This window comes from Quercus lobata, chromosome 9, assembly GCF_001633185.2.
Source record: "Quercus lobata isolate SW786 chromosome 9, ValleyOak3.0 Primary Assembly, whole genome shotgun sequence".
In the NCBI taxonomy this organism is placed as follows: Eukaryota; Viridiplantae; Streptophyta; class Magnoliopsida; order Fagales; family Fagaceae; genus Quercus; species Quercus lobata.
Window position 1 is genome coordinate 36136035 of NC_044912.1, and position 27710 is coordinate 36163744.

General features: G+C 38.4%; 1 protein-coding gene across 2 annotated transcripts; it reads right to left on the minus strand.

Moving 5' to 3' along the window:
• Positions 1–1063: 1063 nt before the first annotated feature.
• LOC115960241 (O-fucosyltransferase 10-like) lies at positions 1064–8357 on the minus strand. 2 transcript variants are annotated; one of them, XM_031079035.1, is made up of 10 exons: positions 7670–8357; positions 6683–6761; positions 6295–6362; positions 6057–6145; positions 4867–5064; positions 4453–4657; positions 4177–4344; positions 3614–3781; positions 2779–2969; positions 1064–1852 (listed from the first exon to the last, which is right to left on the minus strand). In XM_031079035.1, the coding sequence occupies exons 1-10, from the start codon at positions 8114–8116 to the stop codon at positions 1645–1647; spliced, it is 1821 nt and encodes a 606-aa protein (XP_030934895.1). In that variant the 5' UTR covers positions 8117–8357; the 3' UTR covers positions 1064–1644. The 2 variants fall into 2 exon arrangements, with proteins under 2 accessions (XP_030934895.1, XP_030934896.1); XM_031079036.1 differs by having other exon boundaries at positions 7730–8356.
• Between the last annotated feature and the right edge of the window lie 19353 nt (positions 8358–27710).

Below are 27710 nucleotides of genomic sequence, written 5' to 3' on the forward strand. Positions count from 1 at the left end.
CATCCACATTATGACTCCAAGAAGCAAAATAAGAAGAAGAACAGGTATGGGGCTTGCTAGAATCAAATTAATGGAATTACAGATATTCAAACAATACATAAAATGATAACAATAACATCTTAAAACACCATCAATATAAATTACTGAATTGAAAATTATATCAACTCTAAGAACCCCTTAAATAGAATCATTTCCAGACCTCATTGTTGCGGATCTGAAGCAAAAATTGGAAAGACCCAAGCCGATCATGGCTTCCAACCAAGAACTTTCTTAGCTTTGCTTGCATCTCCCTTAAAGTTATCAACCTCAGTTAGCCTAAAACACCTCTTGTCAATCACAACATGATGTCATGATCTTTCCAATTCAAACCCACATACCCAAACGCAACCTGCAAGAACTCCTCCAGAGTGTAAGAATCTTCTGTGGTGAAGTTTTGATTTTCAGGAGCAAGGGAACGACGTCGTTCCCCCTAGTTGTTGTTGTTGGTTTATTTTATTTTATTTTTTTGTAATTAATGTATTTCAATAAAATTAAGATATTTATAAATAAAATAAAAAATAAAAAACACCAAAACGACGTCGTAATGGCAGGACTTAACTAAAGGGTAACAGAAGATTGAATTGACAAAATTTAAAACTTTAAGGATTGAAATAACAAAAATTGAAAATTAGAGGGTCAATTTTGGATTTTGGCCTTAATGATATCATTGTTGGGCATTCGTCAACTCTACTGCCGACGGGGTGTTCTACAATCTATGTTAATGCTACCAAATGCTTCACGACATTGTTACCGAAGGCCCTTCATTATTGTTGCCATCATTCTTGCTGAACATCTCTCACTCATCGAAAGCTACACAACTGACACTAACGCCATGCAAAACGCAACACAAAAAATAAGACCCCAACAAACTATTAGCACAACCAGAAGTTGTCATGGCAACTAGCCAGAAAGGATTTATCTCCTAACAAACAAATCTTGTATTCAATGGATGATTTCTCCATCTAATTCAGTCTGTAAAATTTTGCTAGTATGATAAAGTATGTAGTGAAATTCAAGAGAGAGAGAAACAAAACAAGACCATGACAAATGAAATATTTGCATCAAAGTTAAGTCTTATAAATCCTCCCTTTACACCAAAATTGTGAGCAAGATGACAATAGGCAAACCTGTAATGCAAAAAGTGTAATATTACTGACATTTTATGTCTGTACTCTTTTACGTTAATAATCATAGAAAGAACATCATCAAACTGCAAAAGGATCTGTCCTCCCCTAGCCTATTTGATCAAGGCTGGAAAGTCAATATTTCTTTCTGAATACTGAAGAGTTTTGATATTTCAATCATGCACAATGAACTCGACCAATGTTCCCCAACTTGCCTTGATCAGCTCATGCTTCAGCTCCATACAAATCCAACACCACAGAATAGATCAGTATTTCCACGTAAAAGGCAAAAGAAATAACATGGAATGATGAATTCCTTGTGCAATCAAAATTAGCAAACCTGCACCATGCCTGAACAACTGCAATGGACTTTTAGAGAAAATACAGAGGAAAGGTACCAAAGCCCAAGAATTTGCAAAAAAAAGCATACAATTGGCAACTGCACAACTGGGAGGAACTGCTCAAGAGAAAGGTCCCTTTGTTATCTCATGGATTTTTGGTGGTAATTAAGGAATGTAGAATTTGGGATGATTAGAGTATTGGGGGGTCTCTGGATACATCCGCATTCTGGCAAAGGATGTGTGTAAACAGAAGTTTTTCTGTTGAATTTTCTCACTCTGGGTACCATCATCCCCTTGCGGTCACTCTCGTTTAACATTTCTTTCATCTGATCTTTGAAATCTTTCCAACTGCAAAACCAGCATAAAAACATGGTTTAAATACAACTCCAATGTTGAATTTCTAAAGCATTAAAACATAACTGTTTCACAATTCCACATGCTTGAACTATTAACTGAACATCAATGCTTTTGCAAAAAGATACCAGTCCATATATGGACTTCTGGATCTTTATCAATTCTGTACATCAATTCCAAATCTTCCGCATGAAAGTTCAGACAAGTGTTGACTACCTTGGATGCAGCCCATGCAAGAGATTAGAATGTTCAGCTTTGCATCTATAGACAATCATGGGTAGGATGGGTCGGGTACATGAGTTGGAAACTTGTAATCTAGAAGAAAACACTCCAAATTCTAATCAATCAATTGTAGCCAATCATCTTTATGTTTAATTATTCCTGTACTATCAATTAGGGTAGATCTGCTAAATACAACCTGAGCTGGCTTAATGATGAGAACATAGTAGGAAATAGGAAATAAACAGAGACAAATGGAATAACAGTACAAACCCTAGGCTTCACCACCTAGAATATTGCTGCAAACTGTATGCATCACCACCTAGGGTCATTTGGCATCACCACCAAACAAAAAGAACAAAGGAGAAGACATATTTTGAACTCTATCATAAAATTCTTTTTCAAATTCAACTCTCTTTCACGCTCACATGAGCACTATTTTCATAGGGTTTAGGGAGTACATGTATATGGAAAATGCCTGGTCAAATCCCTTAAAACCCTAAACATTAAAAACTAAATTCAAAATTCAAATTCAAAAATAATTTCAAATCTAGAAACAAAATCTTAAATGAATTTGGTTTTAATAAACCTTGCATCACTTAAACTCACAAATATTTTAATGCATCTATACATGCCTAAAACTGTGGTCAGATACATCAAAGGAGTAAAATAAAATCTGAAAATTAAGGGATGGAGAATACCTGAGACCCATGTCCTGCAGTAGAACAACAAGCCTTCGTTTATCTGGAATAATGGTCTTAGCATGTCCACCATAGAGGAATCTCCGGTGGCCCATCAGAAAATGAGGAAAGTTTCCACCCTGAGTTGTCACAAAAGCCTCACTAAACAAGCATACAGTGTAGTCCAAAGCTGCCAATCTTGAAGAGTATCCCTACCAAAAGAGAAAAAAGGTTTTAAAGCAAGGTTGTTGAAGGTTATGTGCTCACCCAATACATAGCTAAGGAAACACCATCACAATAAATATTTGGTTGAACCTGATCTCTATTTAATTTGTTGTCATCTATCAGACCTTTTCACTCAGTCAAGTTAGTTAGACTGAAGAAGAAATATGCTTGAATTTCAAGAATAGTGAGGCATTGCCACAATTATGTGCCACAGATTATAGTACTTTCATTTAATACCTGATTTGATGGTCCAACCATTGATCCAGATGATGCATTTTTTATGCATTCTCTTGTACAAATTTCATGGCATTACGATTAACTTGTTATGTGACTTATGACTTTATTTGTGAAGAATCTTGTTGGCACTGATGGTGAAGAAAGAATGCAAACTGACATCGCAAACAGGGAACAAGGGCAGACCAAAAAGGGTCACTGACAGAACTACAAAGATAGTTTCTAAGAAGTCACACATTGGTTGATATACTTGGGCTCTTGGTGAACAGAGGCAATCATATGACTTTTTTGCAGATGTATAATGTTCGGATAAATTGAAGTTGATTTCCATGTCACCAGGACCACTACTACAAAAGACTATTTTAAACATTGTACGAGAGCGAGTACATGAGTTTACCACAAAAGGAGCAAGCTCATCCGGGGTTGCAAGAGATTCCTTCGTATGGAGGTGAGGAAACATCTTTAGCAGAGGAACTAAATGCCTTTCTGCCCGGTATATCTTCCCTGAGGCAAGATATATTGAAGTGTCATTAGCAAACCCCATACCACGCAGCATCATCCCAACCTACACTGACAAGAAAAAACAACATCCAAGTAAAAAAAGGTTATTACCAAATAACTGACATAGACGACATGTCCAAGCTAATTTATTGAGTTATGACAACATATATGAAATTAAACATTAGACAAAAGGCTTTTTTTTGGCTTCAAACTACCCCATTACATTCTTCCTGCAACCTGAACCCAAGTTTAGTTTAGTACTAGTCCCTTCCTGTAGCAGCTCAACTTTTAACCAAATACTATTAAATGTAGATGAAGGTCCAAAACAAGTGGAGTTGAAGCTACAGAAATAGACACTTGGGAAAAAAATTGAATAGAACTGGTCCTAGATAGAATAGTTCAAATTTGAAGTTCCAAAGGTCCAAAAAGCAACAACATTGGCTAATATTTGAGGTGTACCTCCAAGGGAGATAGTGGGCATTTTCCATTGATTCGATTGAGACCAGGCAAGATGATACGGTCTTTTCGTTTGAACTTTCCTCTCCATCCTTTTTCACGAACTGAATCCATTTCAATTTTTTCTGCCTCTCCTCCATCATACACACAGCATGAAAATGCCACCATGTCCTAAAGGTAGAAGACACTCAATTACATATAGCTTAATTTTTCTTAACCATATAAACAGAAAAGAGCTAAATACTTGCTCAGATTATGATGGAAAATAAGCATAAGTACCTCCTCAAAACGAAGATGGACAGAAACATACTTTCTACCAGTCCTAGAACTCTTCTCAATCATTCTGTTTACTAGTTTCTTTGCAAGAGTTGAAATGGGAGCAGAGAATCTCAATGCTTCATAATTAGTCAGACATCTTAGAAATTGAATATGAGGTGGGACATTCATCGCCAATCTATTAGCAAAGGGGGCTATGCGGATAATCCTGTATCAAACAAAAAATGAAGCAAAAACACCCTAGAGATAAGTTTCAACAGGTTAAAGGTCAGATTCTAGTCGTCTTTACAAGGGAAATTTAACAAACTTGTCTGCCTTAATTCAGTTTGCGGATACCATTGACTCTCAAAGATGAGAATTTTTACAGTTTTATTTGGTAGAGCACATAATGAGAAGATACAATGGTTTGATGCGTACCCTTGCTGCTGCAAGACAGGATACACTTCTCCCAAGTAATAACTGACAGAAGCCCAAGCTTGGACATGGAAGCTTGGAACATTAGTAATGTTGTTTTCATATTTTAGCATCAATTCTTCAGGTACCTCTTTAACCACTTTCACATAGCCTTCAAGGGTGGCTATGAAATGATCTTCATCATATATGTCACGAAACTCACTGCGAAACAAATTTATATTGTCAAAATTTGGTCACCAGACGCATACAAAAGTACATTTAAAAAATAAAATTTATATACCATAGGGCCATGAAGAGGGCACTATGTGAGCCCTACCTTCACATAGTGCGTTTCTTACAAGCATTTTAAGATATATTCAAGGCCAATGTTGGGCCATATATTAACAGAAAAAATTTTAATTTCAGCTCCAACCATATTGCTAGCACTTTATGTATGGTCATACATATACTCTAAGTTTCCAAACATTTAAGTGGCGAGATTTGTCAACAATATTAAATGGGAAACATGTCAAACCTAGAGCCATCCAGAATGCCTGAGGAATTGGCACTCCAGGCTTGATCAGGGGACCTGCTTGGTCCATATTGATTTGGTCAACGCATGAATTATATGCCTAATAACATATGGAGCACAGAAGACCTCAATGCAAGGCACATAGAGAAAACAATTTGGCAGGAAATTTTTATTACGATACAGGAACTTGACAGGAAAATTCTATTACTATGAAGGAACTTCTTATAAAAGACAACTGAAGATAACAGAAAGAGCACCCACATTAGCTAGATACAGAATGAAATAATTTGGTCCAAGTCATAACATTAATTTTTGGGGTCAATTTCATGAATAGAATCCATACAGCACCCATGATGCGTACTCTACCACTAGGACAACCTCAATAGCCTTTTCGAGTCCTAGCTTTACATGCTAATGCCAATAAGCTATAGCTCAGTTGGTACTTCTTCCTCCCATATTAACTGGATGGAGTGTGAGCTTGTGGGTGCAAGACTCACGGGGTGCATGTGTAACTTACCTATAAAAAAATGATAAGCTAACGTCTAGTCTTTAATGAAAGTCTTTACACCAAATATATCTATAGTAGACAACCAAGATAATATTGATAAGGTATGTGGGTGAAAAATTACTCACACACCTCTCTAGTAAGATATTATAATACAAGTAATTTTGTCTCTCTCACCTTGGATCTCTCCAAACATTATGGAAATCAAAGCGAGGGATAACTAGTATTGCATTCAAAAGCCCAGCTACAGCCACTGCATTACAGATCTGCCAAAGAGACATAACAGGTTACCAATTTATCACATTTTTTTCTTTTTTCTGGTCAACACCCTTCTTAGTTTCTACAAAGACAAGAAAATCACATAATAGAATTACTAGAGCAGAAAGCTGGTCATGAATATTGAAACTTTACATACCGCAGAGCGTTGTTGGTTAAGACCACCATTAGCCTCAACAATCAAGTAACCACTGGGGCCAGAGGACTCTGAAATTCAAGGGAAAATGTCAGTTTCTTTTTTGGGGGGGGGGGGGGGTGGGGGGAGACCAACTCAATTCCATCCTAGTCAAGCATCAACATGCAAAACAATGAAAAAGGACTAGAGCCTTTTGAAAGTGTAAGGTTGTTGATGTCTACAGTCCAACTAGTACTATTGACCAGTGGAATAAATAAAAAAATAAACATGTGTTCTTAAGATAAGAGGATTTATATGTGTGATTCTCAAATCCCACAAGACACATTTGAGAATTGAAGAAGTAACTTTAGAAGCCAATCTTAATGACACATTATTCTAACTTCATACATACCAAAACGTGGACTAGCTGTTGAATTTGGACACGGTTTTTGCTCTTTTACCCTTCTTTTGTTTTTCCAAACAGAGGACAACTGCAACAAGAACAACCTTGCATTTAATCACAACAAATTCATATGTTATGCACACACTTAGAGACCACAAACCAAAATTATCACTTTGGAATATTATATTAGATTTCAATTTGAAAATAAACAAGATAACAACTATAACAGATAGCAATAAAACAAGTAAACTAAGAGAATGTCAACACATTTGCACTAACCATGTTACGTAATGTAGCACTATTTGATTTGTAACTTGCTGAATACTAACATTATAGGCTACGCAGTACTTCCAAAAAAAATAACACTCACAAACTCTAATTATTTGGCAACTCTAATTGGTTACTCTGTTCTGATCAAACCTATCTGGGTTAACAAAGAAAAAACCAAACAGCCTACTCTCCCATGTAAAATAATTTCAACAAATTTCCCATGTAAATTCATTATTTGAATACCATTTCACAAGTATATATGAATCTCCAAGACAATTTTTCCAATTGAAATTTCAAGAAACTTTTCCAGTCATCAATCAACTAAAAGAAAACACCATAATACTACTTCCATCTACTATTACTTTCTGTGTGGTTAATGCAATCATAAAGCAACACTAAATTACTATAATAGAGGAGGCAAACGAAAACCCACAAGAAAAAAAAATTATTATTATTATTACCAAAAAAAAAAACTGATAGTAAGTCCAAAATTCTAAACATCCCTACAATTATCCTAATTAAGTAAAACCCATTTGATATTTTACCCATTTTTAGAAACCAGTAATTCTTATACTCTAAAAAAAAAAAAAAAAAACCCACTGAAAAATTCTAGTATACTCCATGATCAGAAACATTCCTTTCCGAACCTCAAATGTAGCGATCAAAAACCATATCTTGCACAAAAAAACAAAAACAAAAACAAAACAAATTGAAACAATTGTTTACTTTTTCTTTTCCTGCATTTTCTTCTGCAACCAAATGAAAAACCCAAAACAAAGAGCGAACCTCAAGAACAGAGGAATTATCAGAGTGAATACGAGGCCAGAATTTCCGAAACATGTCGTGGCTACGGTACACGGCGCCAGGAGTGGTGGGCCAGCCGACGAGAGCCGAGAAGGGCCCACCAACACACATGAGCAACCCAGACAAGTAGAGCAGAGGAAGCAGCACCAAGTACCGCAGGTTTCGCCGGAACAGAATGCCACCGCCGAAGCTGTCCTTTAAGAGCTGAGACTGTGCTTTGGACCGCACTCGTCGCCGGCATTGGGATACGCTGGAGCGAAGCGGCGGCGACGGCGACGGAGGCGGGCTCGGCGAGCTGCTGCTTCCTCCACCGCTGTTGTTGTCGCTGGAGTTGCCATTTCCGTTGTGGGTTTTAGGTTTCATGGCCATGTTTTGTTTTGTTTCACTTGTGCGTTTAAACAGTGAGTGCGGTTTCTCTTTTATAAAAGAGAGTGAAAGAAAGAGACGAGTGCGTTTGTTCTCTCTAGTCTACTACTTCTCTTTTTTGGCAGAAAAAGTGAAAAAGGCATGAATTTTGAATGTATGTGTGGTGACTTTGGAGGTATCTCTTACTGTATGTTCCGTTCGGGTCGGTTTGGTTCGGTTATCAGGACTGGAGGTTTATTTTATTTTATTTTATTTATATATATATATATATATAGAGTATATATTTTCCTAAGGAATTGGAACACATTCACACAGTGAGAGAGAGAGAGAGAGAGAGAACGAGCTTGAAAAAGAGTGGCTTGCATCCGCTGACGGTGACAGAGGTAAATCTAACTTTTTCTATATTAGTCCTATACTGTAATGTAATGTATGATAAAGCGAATTTTAGCGCGTGTTTAGTATGGATAATTCGGAGATAAAAAGAGAAATAAGGGTTTGATTTATGACTGTACGTTCCGTTACGACTTGCGGGCACATATTTTTCCCACCGGCTCTGGATACCAACCATCACGTTCACACTGTCAGACTAGTCACAATTAAGTTAGTCTATGGAGTACGGAATCTATGGACTATGTGCAAGTGCAATTATGAATTACCCCATATCCCTCACAAATTTTTTTTACTTTTTTTATATTTCAACTTTCACTTTTTTTTCCGTCAAAAAAAAAAAAAACTTTCATCTTTTTTTTTTTCATTTTTTTTATTTTAATGGTTGAAACAACTTTAAATTTCAGTCCATAATTATTGCATCAATTGTAATATCCTTCCTGAAATATGGACTATGAAGTAGGGACATGAAGAAAATTTACAACCACCCTTCCTCAATTCCAACAATATTACGGACGCAATTATTTTTACATTAAATTTCATAGCTTATTGAGATGGATTATAGTGAATAGTGAATAAAAATGATGAATGATAAGCGTTTCAATATATTGTGAAATTTGATGTCCCAAAATCTACTCGCTCTTTTTATTTGTATTTTGGGTGAGCTAGGGAAGGGCATTTCTACATGAGAGAAGTGTGATTTTTGTGTCTGAAGTTTGGAGAGATAAAGAGATGCAATGAGATACACCCAAATTCATAACGTGTTTAAGTATACACCTTGTTATTGGTGCACGTAAATTCATTAATCACAAATTGATATCTGAGCATATTGAAAAATTGAGTGTGGATTTGAATATGTTTATAGGGGGATTGACATGCAATATGGATTATAATTGGGTGGTTTTTTCTTTCCTCCTTGACCCATATATATAAACATAAATACATATGTAACACTGATATACACTTGTTGATGGTGTTACAAAAATTAGCAACTCCTGAGCTCGTCCATATGGCTCGTCCAATGAAAGACCAACTAGGGGGAACCAAGCGCATGTAGTGATCGTCCCAAGCGTCCTTAATGACCTCGTCCGTCTTTAAACGGACGAGGTCCCTTGAGAAGCTTGTCCGTCCTAAGAAACGTTTGGACGGACGAGCTCTACACGGAATTAGGAAAAAGTGAATGCATGAAGAAAAGTCCTCCCTAATAACCTCGTCCGTCCTTAATAAAGGATGGATGAGTTCATTGGACTCTAAATGTGTTGGACTTTGGATAACTTTGATTTCCACTGAGTGTAAGGGACGAGTTGAACTGCTATGAGCCAAGTTCTCCATTAACCATTATGGAACACAGGTCCAAATAAGGTAACTTCCATGGCGGTTATGGAAGTTACCTCCAAATCCTTCGAACTCCTCGACAATAGGAACAGTTATTAAACAAATAACCGTTTCACATATGCTATATAAGCATTCATTGATGAGAAGGTAAAGACTTATTCAGACGCTTTTCACAAAATACTCCATTTTTACTTGGAATCACAAATCCACTGACTTTATCATCGGAGGACTTTTGGCCGGTCTCCTCTGACTTAGTATTTGCTTTTTTAGGATCAAGCCCTAAGATCTTCAGCACCCGAGACTTTCAGCCTACTGATTTCCAAGGTATCATCACTTGTCATTAATGAAATAATAAGAATTAAATCAAAACAACATGGTTTTAGTGTGTTTTTTTTTTTTTTTTTCTTTTCTTTTTAACAAATGAGCAAATCGAAATTTGACTGAAATGACCCAGAATGACATAGAAGACAAAAATTTAACCTAAGGTGAAACCATGGGGTTTCTTGTTTCGGTATTTTTTTTTTTTTTTTACCAAAATGGAATAGAACGCGCAACATTAGACATAACACAAATGCAAAGGCAATTTTGTAAATAAATGCAATGAGTTATTTATTTATTTATTTTTTGTATGGCTTCGAACTTATTCTTTAGAATTTGAGTGATGATATAAATATTACAATTTCTACTATATAAAGATTTACAAATTAATGTGTCACTTATCACATTAATTTAATTTAAATATTTATTTATTATTTTTTGAGATTACATCAATCATGTTCATTGTTCTATCATTTTGTATACTTTTGTAGTAAAATTTATAATAACTTTAATATTAGTCCTTAAAAAAATGCTATTTCACATTTTAATTGAGTTGTTGAATCGTTGATTGATGGATAAGAAAAATGGTTTTAATAATAAGTTTACGTGACATTAATTAATTAATAATTATAATAATTTGTTAATTGCCAACTCAATAAATTGCGAAAAGAAATGTAAGTTTTACAAACTTATATATTGAAAGCCTCCATTAACCAACAAAAAGGAATGATATTTTTTGGGGCTATATTCTTTTATATAAAAATGTGAACATATCAGCATGGTGAAACATACGGTGAGAATCTGATGTATTTTTAGCACCAAGTGGGAATAAGAGGACTTGAACTCAAGTCCTCCTCCAAGAGACAATTATCATTACTTTACCAATGAACAAATATATAATTTACATAGGTAACCACTTGGGTAAAGAAGAGTGTAGTCATTTTATTATGTGATATATAATTTAATATAACATGACTTAATTCAATTTAAGTATGCCAAGAGCTTCACTTTAAAGTGGTTGACTAAAATATAAAAAGCAAGTTCTTATTCTAAAAGAGAGAAAATATCCACTATTAATTCCCATGTGAATACTCTTACTTCTTCTTCTTCTTTTTATACAAGATAGGATTTCTGCTCTAGCCTAATCTAAGTGTATACGTGTGTGAAACTCCCTTCTGGAGACTTGAACCCCAGCTCTTACCCCCCACACCCTACAAGCATTTATACTTTTGAAGTGATCATTGCATCAAGAGTGCACGGTGGTGTGAATACTCTTACTTTGTAAGTCAAATGATTTAGTTCGATTATAAATGTTAATTTTTTTTTCTTTCTTTATTTATTTTTTCCTCCAAAAGCTAAGGCGACTTAATTTTGTTCACTACTGTATTCTATATAAAAGAAAAAAAAAATGGCATTAGAGTGTTCAAGTTCAACCATGTTGAGTTAACAAAACGAACTAATTATTAGGGTAATTACCCCAGACATGCAAGACCTAATCTTAATTCATAAGCTAGCTATTAATGACTATGAGGGACTACACAAATCGTGTCGTTGGATAACCTAACTTTGTACAAACAACAGGAATTAAGTGTTGGTGCAGAACACAATTGATGACGTCTGAATCGTCAGTCAAGAGTGATCATCCAGATTGGAGTCGTCCTCAGTCAACCTGACCCTGAAAGATTAATAGTGAAAAGAAGGAATGTAGGTCATCGATGTGGTGCTTGCCACAAAGCCTCCGATGCCAAAGTCAGAAAAATCGACTAAAGAGTGTTAAGAAATTAGTATGAAAGAGCTAGAGTATTTCTTTGTGTATGTACCTCTCCTTTGGATTTCATGGCTATATATACATGTACACAGGTGCCTCCTTCTAGCCATTGGTGGAGCCTTTATGGTGACTTTATTCTCTCCTGGTAACGCCTCTGCAGGGTGCTAATGGTGGGATATCCTCCCAACGGTATAGAGGCTAATCATTACTTTGTAACGGTCCATTAATGAACGAGGATGGATTAGTTCGTCCTTGTTTGGTGACCATTACTGGCTGGACGAATCTGGGAATCCTCTTCATCCTTGTCTACGATTATGGACGACGGTGGTACGATCGGGTCTATCAGCTGCCCCTCTATTCTGAGGTTGTCCAGACTTTGGACGGTTATAGGAATACAAAAGGATTTTTTTTTTTTTTTGGTGGTTGTGGCGCTTGGGGTTCTGCTCTCGCATTGATTGTTTTGTGGCGGCGTGGCACACCTCATGGCCATGTGTCTGACTTTGATTGGCCGAGGGGTCTTGTTTCCGATGAAAACATTTTCAGGTTTCCCTTACTTTTCAAGGCAAAACCTTTTGATTTTTGCCTTCCTTTTCTCACTTCTTCATCTTCTCTCTACGATTGGTTTTTCTGACTTCCTTAGTTGTGCATTTTGCTCTTAGTCTTCTTAGTTTTCTCCCTAATTTCCAGGTACGCCCTTTATTTACGCTCTTTTCCTTTTTGAATTTTACTTGTATTCCTTTCTTTTGAGTTCCTTTTTTCTTTTTGTGCTTACCTTTCCCCTTTTCGAGTTGTGTTGCTTCCTTTAATGGTGAGTTACTCTGAAATTAAGCGCACCTCTCCCTTCGTCGCCTTTCTTTTTGCTCTCTTAGGGGCGTTAGTAGAATCTTCTAATGACCCATTGGGTGCGTTTTCCTCCAGTGATTTATACCCACAAATTGGGAGTTTTGTTTTTGGTGGTAGTGGCCTAGGTTTGGTGTTGGGTGACTTATACCCTCTATTGCATAAATCTCAGATTTGGTTTAAATCTGTTCGAGGGGTCTTAAGGAGGGAAAATATGGGGTTCGAGGTGAGGTCAGGTGACTTGGAGAGAGGTTCGTCTTCTAATGTTGGCGGGGAAGGGGCTGGGGTAGACACAACCACCTCTGCGCCTTTTCATGCGCCTTCGTCTTCCCATCCTTCTGCTCTGGCCATTCCCCGTTCTTTCCATGCCCTTAAGGAAAAATGTTCTTTGAAAATAGAGGTCTTTAGCAAGTTCAGGGATAGGTTCCAATTTCCCGAGGAGACTAGGGCTCGTCTTCCTAAAAAAGGTGAGAAGGCTTGTGCCTTTGCTCACGGGGAAGTTTGTTTTTATGAGGCTGCATTTTCGTGTGGCCTCAGATTCCCCATCCATCCATTTATCATGGAGTTTCTTCACTACCTAAACCTTGCACCAGGGCAGCTTATGCCTAATTCATGGAGAGTCATCTTAAGCTGTATGGTGATTTGGACGACCATTGCCAACAGGGACATGATCACGCTGAATGAGTTCGTCCATCTCTATCGTTTGAAAGAATCCAAGGAGTTTGGGTATTATGAGTTTGTACCCTGGGATAGAAAGTCGCGTCTTATCGTTGATCTTCCGTCGCCTTTCCGTTACTAGAAATCTAGATATTTCTTCGTGTCGGGCGACGGTTGGGAGACTCTTCCTGATGATTTTTGGGGGGACGTCCCTAGGTTGCTGTGCCAATGGGAGACCCCTCTGCTTGGTGTGTTTACCCTTCATGAGATGCTTTTCCTTTTTTAACTTCTTGTTCATATTGGTCATTACTTCTAATCTTTTCTTGGTTTTGCATTTTGCAGTAAAGGAGCGTCTTGAGCTCGAAAGTAAGTTTGAGGAACGGATTCAAGCAACAATTAAGTACACAAGAACTATTGATGATTTTGACGAGTTAATTGATCCACGCACGTTAGCTCGTCATTGCTTAGGGCCAGAGCCTTCTCTTTACGTCCTCAGTATGCTTGACCGGGAAGAGAGAAAACATGAGTTGCCTTGGCATATGGGATCGTCTTTTCTACTTTTTCTTCGTTTTAATTCTCTGTCTTCTTTGGTGTAGAGATGACGACCAAGTTTAACAAGGAGATGTACAAGAAGATTAAGGAGAAGAAGAACGAGCCCCTTTCCAACATTGGCCAAAGAAGGTTAAGGATTACTGATAAGGAAAAAGAGAAAGAGAAAAAAACGGTGGAGAGAGGTTTGTCCACCCCTGCCCTAGATTTAAAGGAGGGTCAGGCAGCTTCTCCTGGTGTTTCTGTTGAGGAGGTTGTTCGTCCTTTGAAGAAGCAGAAGATAGGGAACAAAGGAAAAGAAAAGATGGGCTCCAATGTTTGGTCCAATGCCGAGACAGCTATGGACTGTGCCAATGAGCTCCTTACTCCCGGGGAGGTAAAAGAGATTTCAAGCGTACCCTCCCACGAGATGGTGAGTCGTCATGTTCATAAGCTCATGTAGGTAATCCCTTTTATCCTCGTCCTTTTTTGCTTCGTCCTTAAGTGTTTAACTGCCTTTATTGACTTTGATGAAACTTTTCATTGTAAGGTGTTGGGAGAAACAATGCATATCACTACCCAGTATTTGGCAAACGAGGAGAAGGCCATCGTGGCCAATTCGAAGGTGGAGGCGTTGGAGGCTGAGGCGTTGGAGGCTGAAGCTTCGGGGTTGCGGAAAGACTTGATCACTGCTATGGATGCTCTCAACACTTTTAAGGAATAGATCAAGGTTTTGACTGAGTAGCTGGAGTCCGAGAAGTAATTGGTAAAGCAAAAGGATGAACTCCTTGCATCAACTGCTCAAAGGATGAAGGTTGCTGTAGCTAAGGCCGTCACAGCCTTCCAAACCACAGACGAATATAACACTATACTGTTTCAGTAGTATTTCAAAGGCTTCGAACTTTTGAGGAGATACCTGATTAAGCATGGTCCTGGCACGAATCTCAAGGAGTTGGATTTTGAAGCTGTTGATAAAGAGATCGAGAAGGACGAGGCAGCCCAAGCATCAGCCCAAACCGCGGTGTCTACTGGTGTGGAACCTTCCTAGGCTAACAAGAACGATGACAATGCCCCTCAAGCTTGAAACTGTTGCCCCTTACAAAAGTTTTTCTTTTTTTATTTTTTATTTTTATTTTTTTATGCCCTATATGTTTTGGGGCTACTGGACACCTTATTTTCGAATGCCCTACCTGTTTTTGGGGCTTTTTGAACAGTTTAATTTTATATAATATGTTTATGAATTTACCTTTACCTTCTTGGTTGGTTGATATCTCTTGCTTGTATTTTGCTAGAATTTATTCCTGGATGTTCTTCTTCTCCCTTTGGGGACTTAGAAAAATTTTGTTGGCATATTTGCTTATCCTCGTCCTTTGATGGACTTACAAGATTTTGCTTAATTTTTGCCCGAATGTAAGGTTTGTTAGAGGATGACACTTTGTATAAAAAATCTTTTGTTTGGGCAATGTTTATGTAGCTAAGAAATTTAATCGACTTTCACTTAGACGATGTACCTCCATTCAAGGAATTTTACCGTCTTTTCATTTGGATGATGTACATCCTTTTAAGGAATCTTATTGTCTTTTCGATTTAGACGATGTACTTCCATTTAAGGAATTTTATCGTCTTTTCGATTTGGACAATGTACATTTATTTAAGGAATTTTATCATCTTTTTGATCAGGACAATGTACATCCTTTTAAGGAATTTTATCGTCTTTTTGATTGGGACGATGTACATCCTTTAAATGAATTTTATCGTCTTTCTAGTTTGGACAACCATTTTGGTCTATAGAGCGCATGAATTGCTGGATCATACTTGTGAAATGCTGAATAACAACTTACGAAATTCTGAATAATCACTTAGTACATAAAAAAGCACGAAATCAAATTATGTTATCTGCTTACAATCAAACTATGATTCCTTTTCGTAATACCTCTTAAATGTTCGACATTCCATGGACGAGGTAGCCTTCTTCCTTCTGAGTCTTCTAGATGGTAACTTCCCTGGCATGAATAGTGGACGACTCTATAGGGCCCTTCCCAAGTTGGACCTAATTTGCCTTGTGTTGGATCTTTTGTTGCAGGAGTCACTTTCCAAAGGACGAGATCTCCGATGCTGAATCTTTTCAGCTTCACTCTCCGTTTGTAGTATTCGGCTATCTTCTGCTGGTACTTGGCCATTCTTTGGGAGGCTTGGTCTCTGACTTCGTCCAGACAATCCAGGTTCTGCTTCAATTGATCGTCATTGCTTTGTTCATCAAAGAACTCCCTCCTAATGCTAATGAGCCCCACTTCGACCGGGATGACTGCTTCTGTGTCATGCGTTAGGTTGTATGGTGTTTCTAATGTTGGTGTTCGTGCCGTCATCCTGTAAGCCCACAGGACACTTGGTAATTCCTCGGGCCATGCTCCTTTTACCCCACTAACCGGGACTTAATAATCCTGAGCAAGGTTCGGTGGGTTACTTCTATCTGTCCATTGGCCTGAGGATGTCCTGGTGATGAGTACTTGTTTTTGATGCCTAGGCTCGAGCAAAATGATCTGAACCTATGACTGTCAAACTAACGACCATTGTCTGAAATGATCATCCTTGGTATCCTGAACCTGCAAACAATATTTTTCCATACAAAATTTTAAAATTTTGTACCTTTGCCTCTGTGATCGTTGCAAGAGCTTCCATTTCAACCCACTTCGTGAAATAGTCAATTGTGACGAGTAGGAACTTCATTTTCTCTTTCCCTGTGGTAGGGGGCCCATAATGTTAATCCCCCACTGGGCGAACGGCCAGGGCGAGGAAATGGTCGACATTTTTTCCCCTATGACTTGTTGAACATTCCCATACCTTTGGCAATTGTCACACCTCTTCACGAAATCTGTTGCATCTTGTTGCATCGTGGGCCAGAAGTAAACTGCCCTCATGATCTTCCTGATAAGGGATTTTGACCCCATGTGATCTCCGCAAACCCCCCCCCCCCTCGGGTGTACTTTCTCTAGGACATATCTGGCCTCTTCTTCTTCTATACATCTCAAGTAAGGTTGGGAGAAGCCTCTTTTGTAAAGCTCGTCATTTAGTACTGTAAATCGGGCAGCCCGCTTTTGGATCTTCTTGGCTTCTTCAGGGTTTGGTGGTAATCATCCATCTCGAAGGAACGACAAAATTGGACTCGTCCATCCTGCGCGGGTGTGCATAGGGAAAGTTTGAAGCTCTTTGATGCTAGGGGAGTTTTATTCTTCCAGCCTCCAATCATTTATCTTGTCTCTGTCATCTGCTGAGGCACTCCGTGCTACCTTATCAGCTTCTGCATTTTGATCCCGTGGGATCTAAACAAACTCTGCACGATGAAAGGTATTCACCAGCTGGTTCGTCAATTTGAGGTATTTCTGCATTCTTGTCTCTTTTGCTTCAAAATCTCCTCTGACTTGCCCTATGACAAGCTGTAAGTCGCTCTTAAGCACGATATTTTTAGCTCCAAGTGCCCGAACTATTCTTAGCCCTGTCAACAAGGCCTTATACTCCGCTTCGTTATTAGTTATAGGGAATTTAAGCTGGACCCCATACTTGAGAACATCCTCTTTAGGAGAGGAGATAACAACACCTGCTCCGCCTCCTTTCTGAGTGGACGACCCATCAGTGTTTATCGACCAAAGGTCTTCTTGGTCGCCTGCCATCTCGGGGATGGTGAATTCTGCTATGAAATCGGCCAATGCCTGAGCTTTTATGGCCGTCCATGGACGATATTCTATATCAAACTAGCTAAGCTCGATGGCCCATTATACCATTCATCCTGTGGCCTCAGGTTTGTTCATCACTTTTTTGATGGGCTGGTCCGTCATTACTATGATAGGGTTACCTTGGAAGTACGGATGAAGTTTTCTTGAAGCCACTATTAGGGTGAAGATGATCTTCTCTATGCGCGGATATCACGCTTCGGCACCCTGGAAAGCTTGGCTGACATAGTACACAAGGAGTTGTACCTTGTTTTCTTTTCTGATCAAAGCTACACTGACTGCCGTGACAGATACCGCCAAGTACAAGAATAAGTCTTCGCCTTCCTTGGACAGACTTAAGAGTGGGGGGTAGCTCAGGTAGTGCTTCAACTATTCAAACGCTGTTTCGCATTCCTCCGTCCAAGCAAACACTTTCTTCAAGGTCTTGAAGAAAGGAAGGCGTTTGTCTGTTGCCTTGGAAACGAACATGTTGAGATCTGCCACTCTTCTTGTAAGGGATTGTACTTCTTTGATCGTCTTTGGTGAGGACATCTTGAGGATAGCCCTCACTTTTTTGGGATTTGCTTCAATTCCTCTTCATGACACCATAAACCCGAGGAATTTTCCTGAGGAAACCCCGAAAGCACATTTGGACGGGTTTAACTTCATACTGTACTACCTAAGTGTGTTGAACATCTCCTTGAGATCGTCCAAGTGATCCTCCTCCTTTTTGCTCTTGACAAGCACATCATCAATGTATACCTCCACATTTCTCCCAATCTGTTTTTTGAACATCTAGTTTACCAATCTTTGGTACGTGGCCCTTGCATTCTTTAATCCAAAGGGCATGACCTTGTAGCAGTAGAGTCCTTGACTAGTGACAAAAGCAGTTTTTTCTTGATCTTCTTTGGCCATTTGTATCTAGTTATATCCAGAAAATGCATCCATGAAAGTGAGAAGTTTATGTCCAGCGGTAGAATCTACCAGCTAATCAATTCTAGGCAAGGGAAAACTGTCCTTCGGGCAGGCTTGATTTAGATCTGTGAAATCGACACACATTCTCCACTTCCCATTTGCTTTTTTTACCATGACCACGTTGGCCAACCACTCAGGATAGTGGACTTCTCGAATAAAATTTGCTGCAAGTAGCTTATTTACTTCGTCCATTACTACTTTGTTTTGTTCAGGGGCAAATACTCTTCTTCTCTGCTGGACGGGCTTCTTCTTTGGATCTACATTCAAGCGATGCTGGATGATGCTTGCTGGGATCCCTGGCATATCCTCGTGGCTCCAAGCAAATACATCGAGGTTATCTTTCAGGAAGTTGATGATCCCTTCCTTCGTCCTTGGACTTAGATTTGACCCTATTTGGGTCGTTTTCGTTGGACTTCCCTTAACGAACTCTATTGTTTGTAGCTTCTCGACGATCTCTAGTGTTTTTTCCTCAATTATCCACGTGTGGTTCTCTTTTGAGGCCAGGACGGCTTGGTAACATTCCCTTGCCAACACCTGGTCTCCTTTTATCTCTCTGACCCCCTGTTCTGTTGGAAATTTTACCTTTAAACAGTATGTGGAAGTAGTAGCTTTCCAGTGGTTGAGGGTAGGTTGTCCTATGATCTCATTGTAGGACGAGGGTTAATCTACAAGCAGAAAATTGTGTTTGTTGGTTACGTGGAGGGGGTATGAACTGGTCGTGACTCTCAACGTCACTATCCCCTGGGGGTACACCTTGTCTCCACTAAAACTGACGGTGACTCGAAAGGACAAAGCCTTTTAGGGTCTACTTTTAATTGCTGGAAGGTGGAAAGGTAGATAATGTCAGCCGAGCTCCCATTGTCTACTAGAACTCTCCTTGTATTGAACCCCTCGATCATGACCATAATGACTAGTGGGTCATCATAAGGTTGCTTTACTCCCCTGGCATCTTCTTCTGAGAAGTGCATGTCTTGGTTTGTCCATCTTTGTTTTAGAGGAGGTAGGCTATGAACACTGTTTACCTGCCTTTGGTGTGACTTTTTGAGGGATCTGAACGATCCCCCTGTGGTTGGTCCTCCCATGATAGTTTTTATTTCCCCTAGTGCATTCTGTGGACGAGGTGGTGGGTGGTTTTCATCTCTTCGGGAACCCCCCATGTTGATCCTTCTAACTGTATTTGCTAGAATCTCCCCTTTTCACATACTGCTGTAGTTTCCCTTTCCGTATAAATTCTTCTATCTGCTCCTTTAAATCCCTACAATCCTCTGTGTAATGCTCGTGGTTTTTATGAAAATGGCAGTATTTCCTCTTGTTGCGCATACTAGGTGATAAGTGAAATGGCTTGGGCCATTTAAGAGATGGTTCATCTCTTATTTCCGTCAAAATCTGGTCAACAGGCATCACTAATGATGTGAACTTCATTGGACAAGGGTTCTTGTCCTCTCTCCGTCTATTTCTTTCATCATTCCATCGATCAGCTCGATCTCTTTTTTGTCCCCTTCGATCATCCTCCTTTTCCTTCTTCTTTTCCTTGGTTTTTTTTGCTCCATCTATGGCTGCTAGAGCTTCTTCAGCGTTCATATACTTTTGTGCTTTCAATAATGCCTTTGCCATCGTCTTGGGGGGAATTTTAGCCAAGGAAGCCACAAAATATTTGGACTTCAACCCTGCCTTGAAGGTCGTAAGTTGCACCTTATCGTCTACTTCGTCTACCTCTAGCTTTCCTTGGGTGAAGCGTGATACATAAGACCTCAAAGTTTCCTTCTCTCCTTATTTGATGGTGAGCAAATGGTTGGCAGTCCTTTTTGGACGTTGCCCACCGACAAAATGACGGAAAAAGGAGCTGCTTAGCTGCTCGAAGTTATCAATGGATGGCGTTGGCAACATGTTGAACCACTTCCTGACTGCCCTTTGAGGGTAGTGGGCACAAAATCTCGTCAGGGGGTTGCTGAAGACCCAAAGTTGTCTTGAATGTATTCAAGTGATCTAGCGAGTCTTTCAGCCCGTCGAAGGGATCGAGTTGGGATAGAAGAAACTTGGAGGGCATCGGGCACTCCTGGACGGCCACGGTGAAAGGTGAATCTATCTTCTTGACTATCCTGTCCAAACTCTAGTCCGTCTTTCCCTTGATGGTGTTTCTCAATTCGTCCATCTCCTTTCTTATCTCCCTAAGGAGATCTGAGTTTGCCTCTTTTGGAGTGCTAGTTCGTCTCTTGTTACTGTCTTCATCATCATCTCTGTTGATGTCTGTACGGTTGTCTTCTTGTTGCAACCGTTGCCTCATCTCCTGGTTTTGCTTGGTAAGTTCCTCCACAGTGGCTGCAAGTGACTGAATTTGCAAGGCCAACACAGCAGGATCTTGGCTAGCATTGGATTCCATTTGGACTTGTGAGTTGAATGGAACAGTACTCTCAAATCGCGTGTTAAAGAGTAATCGTTCCCCATAGACGGCGCCAAACTGATGACGTCTGAATCGTCAGTCAAGAGTGATTGTCCAGATTGGAGTCGTTCTCAGCCAACCCGACCCTGAAAGATGAATAGTGAAAAGAAGGAATGTGGGTCACCAGTGTGGTGTCTGTCACAAAGCCTCCGATGCTAAAGTTAGAACAATCGACTAAAGAGTGTTAAGAAATCAGTATGAAAGAGCTAGAGTATTTCTTTGTGTATGTACCTCTCCTTTGGATTTCATGGCTATATATACATGTACATAGGTGCCTTCTTCTAGCCGTTGGTGGAGCCTTAATGGTGACTTTATTCTCTCCTGATAACACCTCTACAGGGTGTTAATGGTGGGATATCCTCCCAATGGTATAGAGGCTAATCATTACTTTGTAACGGTCCATTAATGAGTGAGGATGGATTAGTTCGTCCTTCTTTGGCGACCATTATTGGCTGGACGAATCTGGGAATCCTCTTCGTCCTTGTCTACGATTATGGACGACGGTGGTATGATTGGGTCTATCAACAATAATAATGGAAATAACACAAAAAGAAACTGAATAATACTTTTGAATATTATTTATTTGAGACTAGAAAATACACAACACTATTTGGACTGAGGCGCGACACTTGCTCTCTTTAAGGAGATTCAAGCCCTTGGTTGGCTAAACTTTGTAACCAGTGTAGACCTTCTCTGATTTGTTTCCCCCAGGATACAACAGCCCAACAAATGTCGTATGGCTAGAACAACCTCTGTACAAAGTGTTCAAGTCTAAAACTCCACCAAAAAGAGCACCTTTCTTTGCCAAGAATCTCTCTATTTTTTTTGTTGATTAGAATGCTTGTAATTACTAGATTTTTTTTGGTGTTTGTAACGTTATTGTATTGCAGTTACTAGAATTGGGTTTGAATGAGTCTATTTATAGGCTCAAGGGTCTCATGAAATTATTACCCAAATTAATCTAATTAATTAGGTCCATAATTCTGATGTAATGCATGTTACAAAATTAATTGCTAGACATAAATTTGATGGGCTGGAGTTTCACATTTAATGGATGAGATAAGGAGTTTTTGAAGAAATAAATAGGCCCAACAACTAATGCATTAAGTGGGTGAATGACTCTTTATTTTCCATATTAAAAAGATCATTTACTCACCAATGGATATGAAAAATATTCTAAATGTATCTAGCTCAATATTTGCTCCAATACATATCAGTCCATTAATCACCACAATTAAAAGGAATAAAAAAGTATCTCTCGTTTTCAATGTGATATTAAGTATTTTATTAACTCCTTATCTTTCATATTAACTCTCATATCTTTATATTTATATTATCATATTTATTCATTTTAATTAAATAATATTGAAATGCTCCAATAATAAGAAATAGACTACATTTTATTTTTTTTAATCACCAATGAAATCAAAATAGAACAAAGCAAAACATAAGAACCACTAACCAATACAAACAGAGGCGAAAAACTAGAAGAATATACCCAGGATACTATTTATCTACTATATTCATCACACGCTTTTGCGCGTGCAATATATATATTTATATATATATATATATATATATATTTTTTTTTTTGGTTTAGTGTTATAATGTTTAAAAGTGATATATAAATAACTATGTTTATTTTTTCTTTTAAAAGAAAAAAGTAAGGTAACATTGAATGGAGAAGATAAAGGAAAAGGCCTAAAACCAATTTGTGTTTTATAATTTAAAATTATTTAACTAAAAGATATGGTATTTTAGAGAGTTTAAGAATTTGTGTGAAGATATTTTAGTATACAAAATGTTGAAACTCAAACGGCGAATCTTGTTATTAATAGTATAGATAATAGAACAACAAGGAGATACCAACATGTTTTAATTTTTGATTTGATAATTATTGACTGTTAAAACTCTTTTTGCAAGAAAATTGTCGTGAGTGATTCTAACAAATTTCAGATAAGGTACTATAATAATCCTTTACATTCTTACCCATGATGACTATCTATATTCTAACTCCTTCATTAGAATATAGGATGGCAAGGGTGGGCAGAACCAAGAATTTATGTTTGGGGCTGAAGTTATTATAATATATGTATGTATGTATACATTTTATACAAAAGTTACATTGTATACAAAATTATCTTATATGCAAAATTTCTAGTTTCTAGTTTGCTACAATTCATCCATCAAGTTTATAAGATTTTCTAGTTCTCAATATACGGATTCTTATTAGCAATTAAAGTACATCAATGTATAGATTTGCTTCTCGGAATGTCAAATGCAAAGAAAATTTTAAGTAGAAATTATTATGGAAGTCTAGATAAAATAGTGAATAAAGCCTATCAATTGGTTAAATAAATTAAATTAAAGAGGAAAAAAAATATAAAGCATATATATATATATATATATATATGTATATTTTTTTTTTTTGGTTGACAAATTATATAGTTACAATAAGGGAAGGAGAATTTAAACCTTAAATGTCTTCTAGGGAACCACTAAAAAAGTGAAAGTATAAAAAGTTTTATGAAAATATAAAGACCAAGGATTTGTTGCAAACAATGTTGCAGTACTTCCTACATATTGGTATATGTGTTAAGATATTAGAAGGAACCTGTCCATGACCAGTTTAAGAAAAATTCTATTAAATTCTCGAGGTGTTTGGTTTGTGTTTTCAAACAACAATTTTCAGTTTTCAAACAATATTACACGTATTTCGACACACTTTTTCACCCACACGTATTTTCACAAATGTTTTCAAACAACAATTTTCAATTTTTAAACACATGTACCAAATGGGCTTGTCACTCTTTTTCAAAAAAAAATTCTTAACGTTTCTCTCACTCTCTCTCTATCTCTCTCTCTATCACACGCATGAAAAAAAAAAAAGAGTTTGACTTACTTCTAATACTTTTTTAATTGGAATCTCCTTTTATTTTAATGAGAAATTGCCACATCATTCACTAACTAAATAAAAGGTGGAAATTAAAATCTACTACCACTTGCCATTATATATTTAAAACAAAATGACATGTCTAATTTAAAAAATTACTGAAAGTAAGCCAAACTCAAGAATAAAAATACAAACACTTCTCTCTCTCTTCAAAACCCCACCAACTCTCTCTCTCTCTCTCTCTCTCTCTCCTTCCTCTATTCTTCTCTCTTCTCAGATACCCAGCCACATCCTTCATGCCCAGCACAGCCTTGCCACATCCAACTCATCCCTCTCCACTGGTCTCACTTCACCTCCAAGAATCGCCTCTCCAACTCCTTCTCTTTGCCAAAATCTCTTTCGGGACTCTCTCTCTCTCTCTCTCCTCACACTCTCTCACCCTTCTCTTCTGATGCTGAGATGCACCGCTAGCTGTGCCGCCATGGCTAAAGCTCGTAGTTGTGGGTTAGTTTTTGGGCTCTTTCATTGAATGGGGATTTGATGGGGTTTTAAGGTCTGATTTTGGTTTATGGGTTGCTCATTGAATGGGGTTTAACGGGTTTTTGAGATTTGATTTTGATGAGGATTTGATGGGTTTTTGGGGTTTGATTTTGGTTAATGGGTTTCTCATTTTTTGATGAATTTATGGGTTTCTCATTGAATGGGATTTAGTGGATTTTTGGAATTTGATTTTGACAAGGGTTTGAATTTGTGCGAAGAATTTGAGTGGGTTGGAGAAATTGATGGTTAACAATTTGTGCAATCTATGGAGTTTGTTAGATATTTTATGGAGGTGGCGGTGGTTTTTTGGTGTCTCATTGTCTTGGCAAAAATGGGTATCATAGGAGAGAGAGAGAGAGAGAGAGCACGTGTGCATTGGTGGGTTTTTGAAGAGAGAGACATTAAGAACTTAACAGAAGTTTTCTTTAAATTGGTCATGGACAGGTGCCCTTCTAATATCTTGACACATATACCAATATGCAGGAAGTGATACAACTTTGCTTGCAGTAAATCCTTGCTCAAATAGAAATGAAGCTTTTAAAAGAAGGTAAAATCTTTTTTTTTTTTTTTTTGGGGGGGCATAAACATGAATATTATACATAAAAGAAAGTAAAGAGTTCCCATTAGACTAAAAACACAAATAAACCAACATTATACAATTAAGAATAGAACTGGCATAGGACCAAACATTAAAACAGCCAAGCTACCACCTAGTAACACAGTAGAAACTAGAAACTACAAGTCTACAAGCATCACTTAACATAGTACATACAAGTAGATGTAGCCAGCAAATCACAAATCTTTTGGCTGATGTGTTGAACTTGGAAGGGGGAGAAAGTATAAACATAGGTGTTTAACTGGGAGAGGAGGGGCATGGACATGGGGGGCTCTTGGAAAAACATAATAGATACCTAATTGATTTTTTCAATTAGCCATTTGTTATGTTGATGAAAGGGTTCGGTCCAATGCCCCTTATATTGGACTTATTGAAATATAAATACATGATAATTATTTGAGACACATTTAAATACCAATAACTCAAGTGCACAAAAATATTGAACCCATATCGGTTCCTATTCCCTACTAGCAAATGTGAAGATATTTTTTAATGCGTAGATATATTAGAAACCTCTCCAACAACCATTCATTTAAAGAACATAGTTAAGCCATATCTATGGAGATATAAATCTTTGTGCATTAAGCATGAAAATATATAGAGTTTTCCTGACCTAGGGTAGCGGACTCTCTCTAAAACCCTAGCATTAGTAAAACGCCGTGCCTGCTCTAGGGTGAGGCAACTGTAGCTTTTTTTTTAGTTTTTCTTCTCTGAGTGCGAGTAATACTCCTCCTTGACATGTACTAGAGATAGAGAAATTGTCGACACTGTAGGGGAGGTTCTCCTTGTCCTAGAGTGAGGAGAGTAAGTTTCAAGTGCAAGATGATTCATCGAGGGAGGAGTTCTTTTTAGCAGCACATTTCTTCATAGTGAGGGCAATCAATATTGAGGCTATTGCCAGAACCCTCAAGCTGCTGGTGAGAACAAAAAAAGGTTTTGAGGTTAGAGATATGGGCAACCATAGGGTTATATTAATCGTCTCGGATAAGTCAGACATAGATCGGGTTTTAAAGGGTGAACAATGGACCTTTGATAAGCATCTGGTGGCGTTGAAGCGGGTGGAGAAAACCATGAATATACACGATGTGGTCTTTGACAGAACAAGCTTCTAGCTTCAGATCCATGACCTTCTTATATGCAGTTATTCGATGGGCGTAGCAAAAGATATAGTTTCTCTAGTCAGGGTCGTCGATGAAGGAGAAACTGATGCAGAGAATCCAGAAAGCTACAACTTCCTGTGAGTTTGGGTAGCGATTGATATCACCAAATCCCTATGTCGAGGAAGAAGGATTTCTACAGAGAGTGGTAAGGAGGGTTGGGTGAGCTTCAAGTATGAGCGACTCTTGAATATTTGTTATGGATGTGGACGACTTAAGTGATAGGGAGTGCTTGGTTTGGACAAAGAATAAAGGTCCTTTGCATGAGGATGATAGGCAACTTGGGCCAGGGTTGAGAGCCACAACTCCACATCCCTTTAGGAAGAGTGTGATTCATGTAGAGGGCTATGAAGAGGAAAGTGATCGTGAGGACACAACTGACAGTTATGCTCCCTTAGTTGATCAGAGGGATAATATGAGGAAAACAGATGCTCACGAAGATAGAGATGGAAAGATGAGGGGGGAAGGGATATTCTCGATAGAGAACCAGGGCAATGGGCTGACCAGGACACTGGGATTTTGGGAACGATTGCGATGTAATGGACAGATATGGCAGGCACGAAAATCATGGAGGTAAATTCCCATATTACTGGAGATACTTTGATTGAGATTAATCCAAATGCTGATTTTTAGGCACAGTTAGAGGAGATTGACAATAAGTTGGCGCGCTACGATGATGACCGAGGCTCTGTGCATGAAGAATTAGCTGGAAGCTAGGGATTGGGCTTGCATGGGCCTGAGACAATAGGCCAACATAGTCCGCAAACAATATATGGGCCAACTCTAAATGGCAAGGGGGCTACCCACACAGGTCCAATAAGGGGAAAGAGCACGTATAAAGCTCGTGGGTTATCTAGGAGTGATAAGGTGGAGATTCCAGCTAAGCCCATCTTGACAAAACGGTCAGTACGTGATTTTCCAGTAGATTAGGTAGCAGGTGTGCATAGGAAGAAGAAAAAAAAAAAGATGACCAATGCGACAATAGTGGTGGCTGGTTTCCAGCCCACCGAGCACAATGAATCTCTTCACATGGAATTGTCAAGGCTTGGGAACTGCCATGCAGAGAATGAGCTTGGTGAAATTATACAGGCTAAAGATCCTACGATCTTGTTTCTCTTAGAGACATGGTCAACAAAGGCACAAATGGAACGGATTAGAGACAGACTGGAGTTTGTGGGTTTTTTCATTGTCCCAAGTGATGACCGGGGAGGGGGACTAGCTCTATTATGGAAGAACAATGTTACAGTATGGGTGGATAGCTTCTCAAAGTACCATATCGATGCAATTGTGAACGGTGGGCTGGATAATGCTTGGAGGTTGACAGGGATTTATGGGGAGCCAGAAACATGTCGACGTAATGAAGGTTGGGCTATACTTCCTATGCTCAGTTCAAAACCAAAACTACCTTGGTGCTGTTTTGGAGACTTCAACGAGCT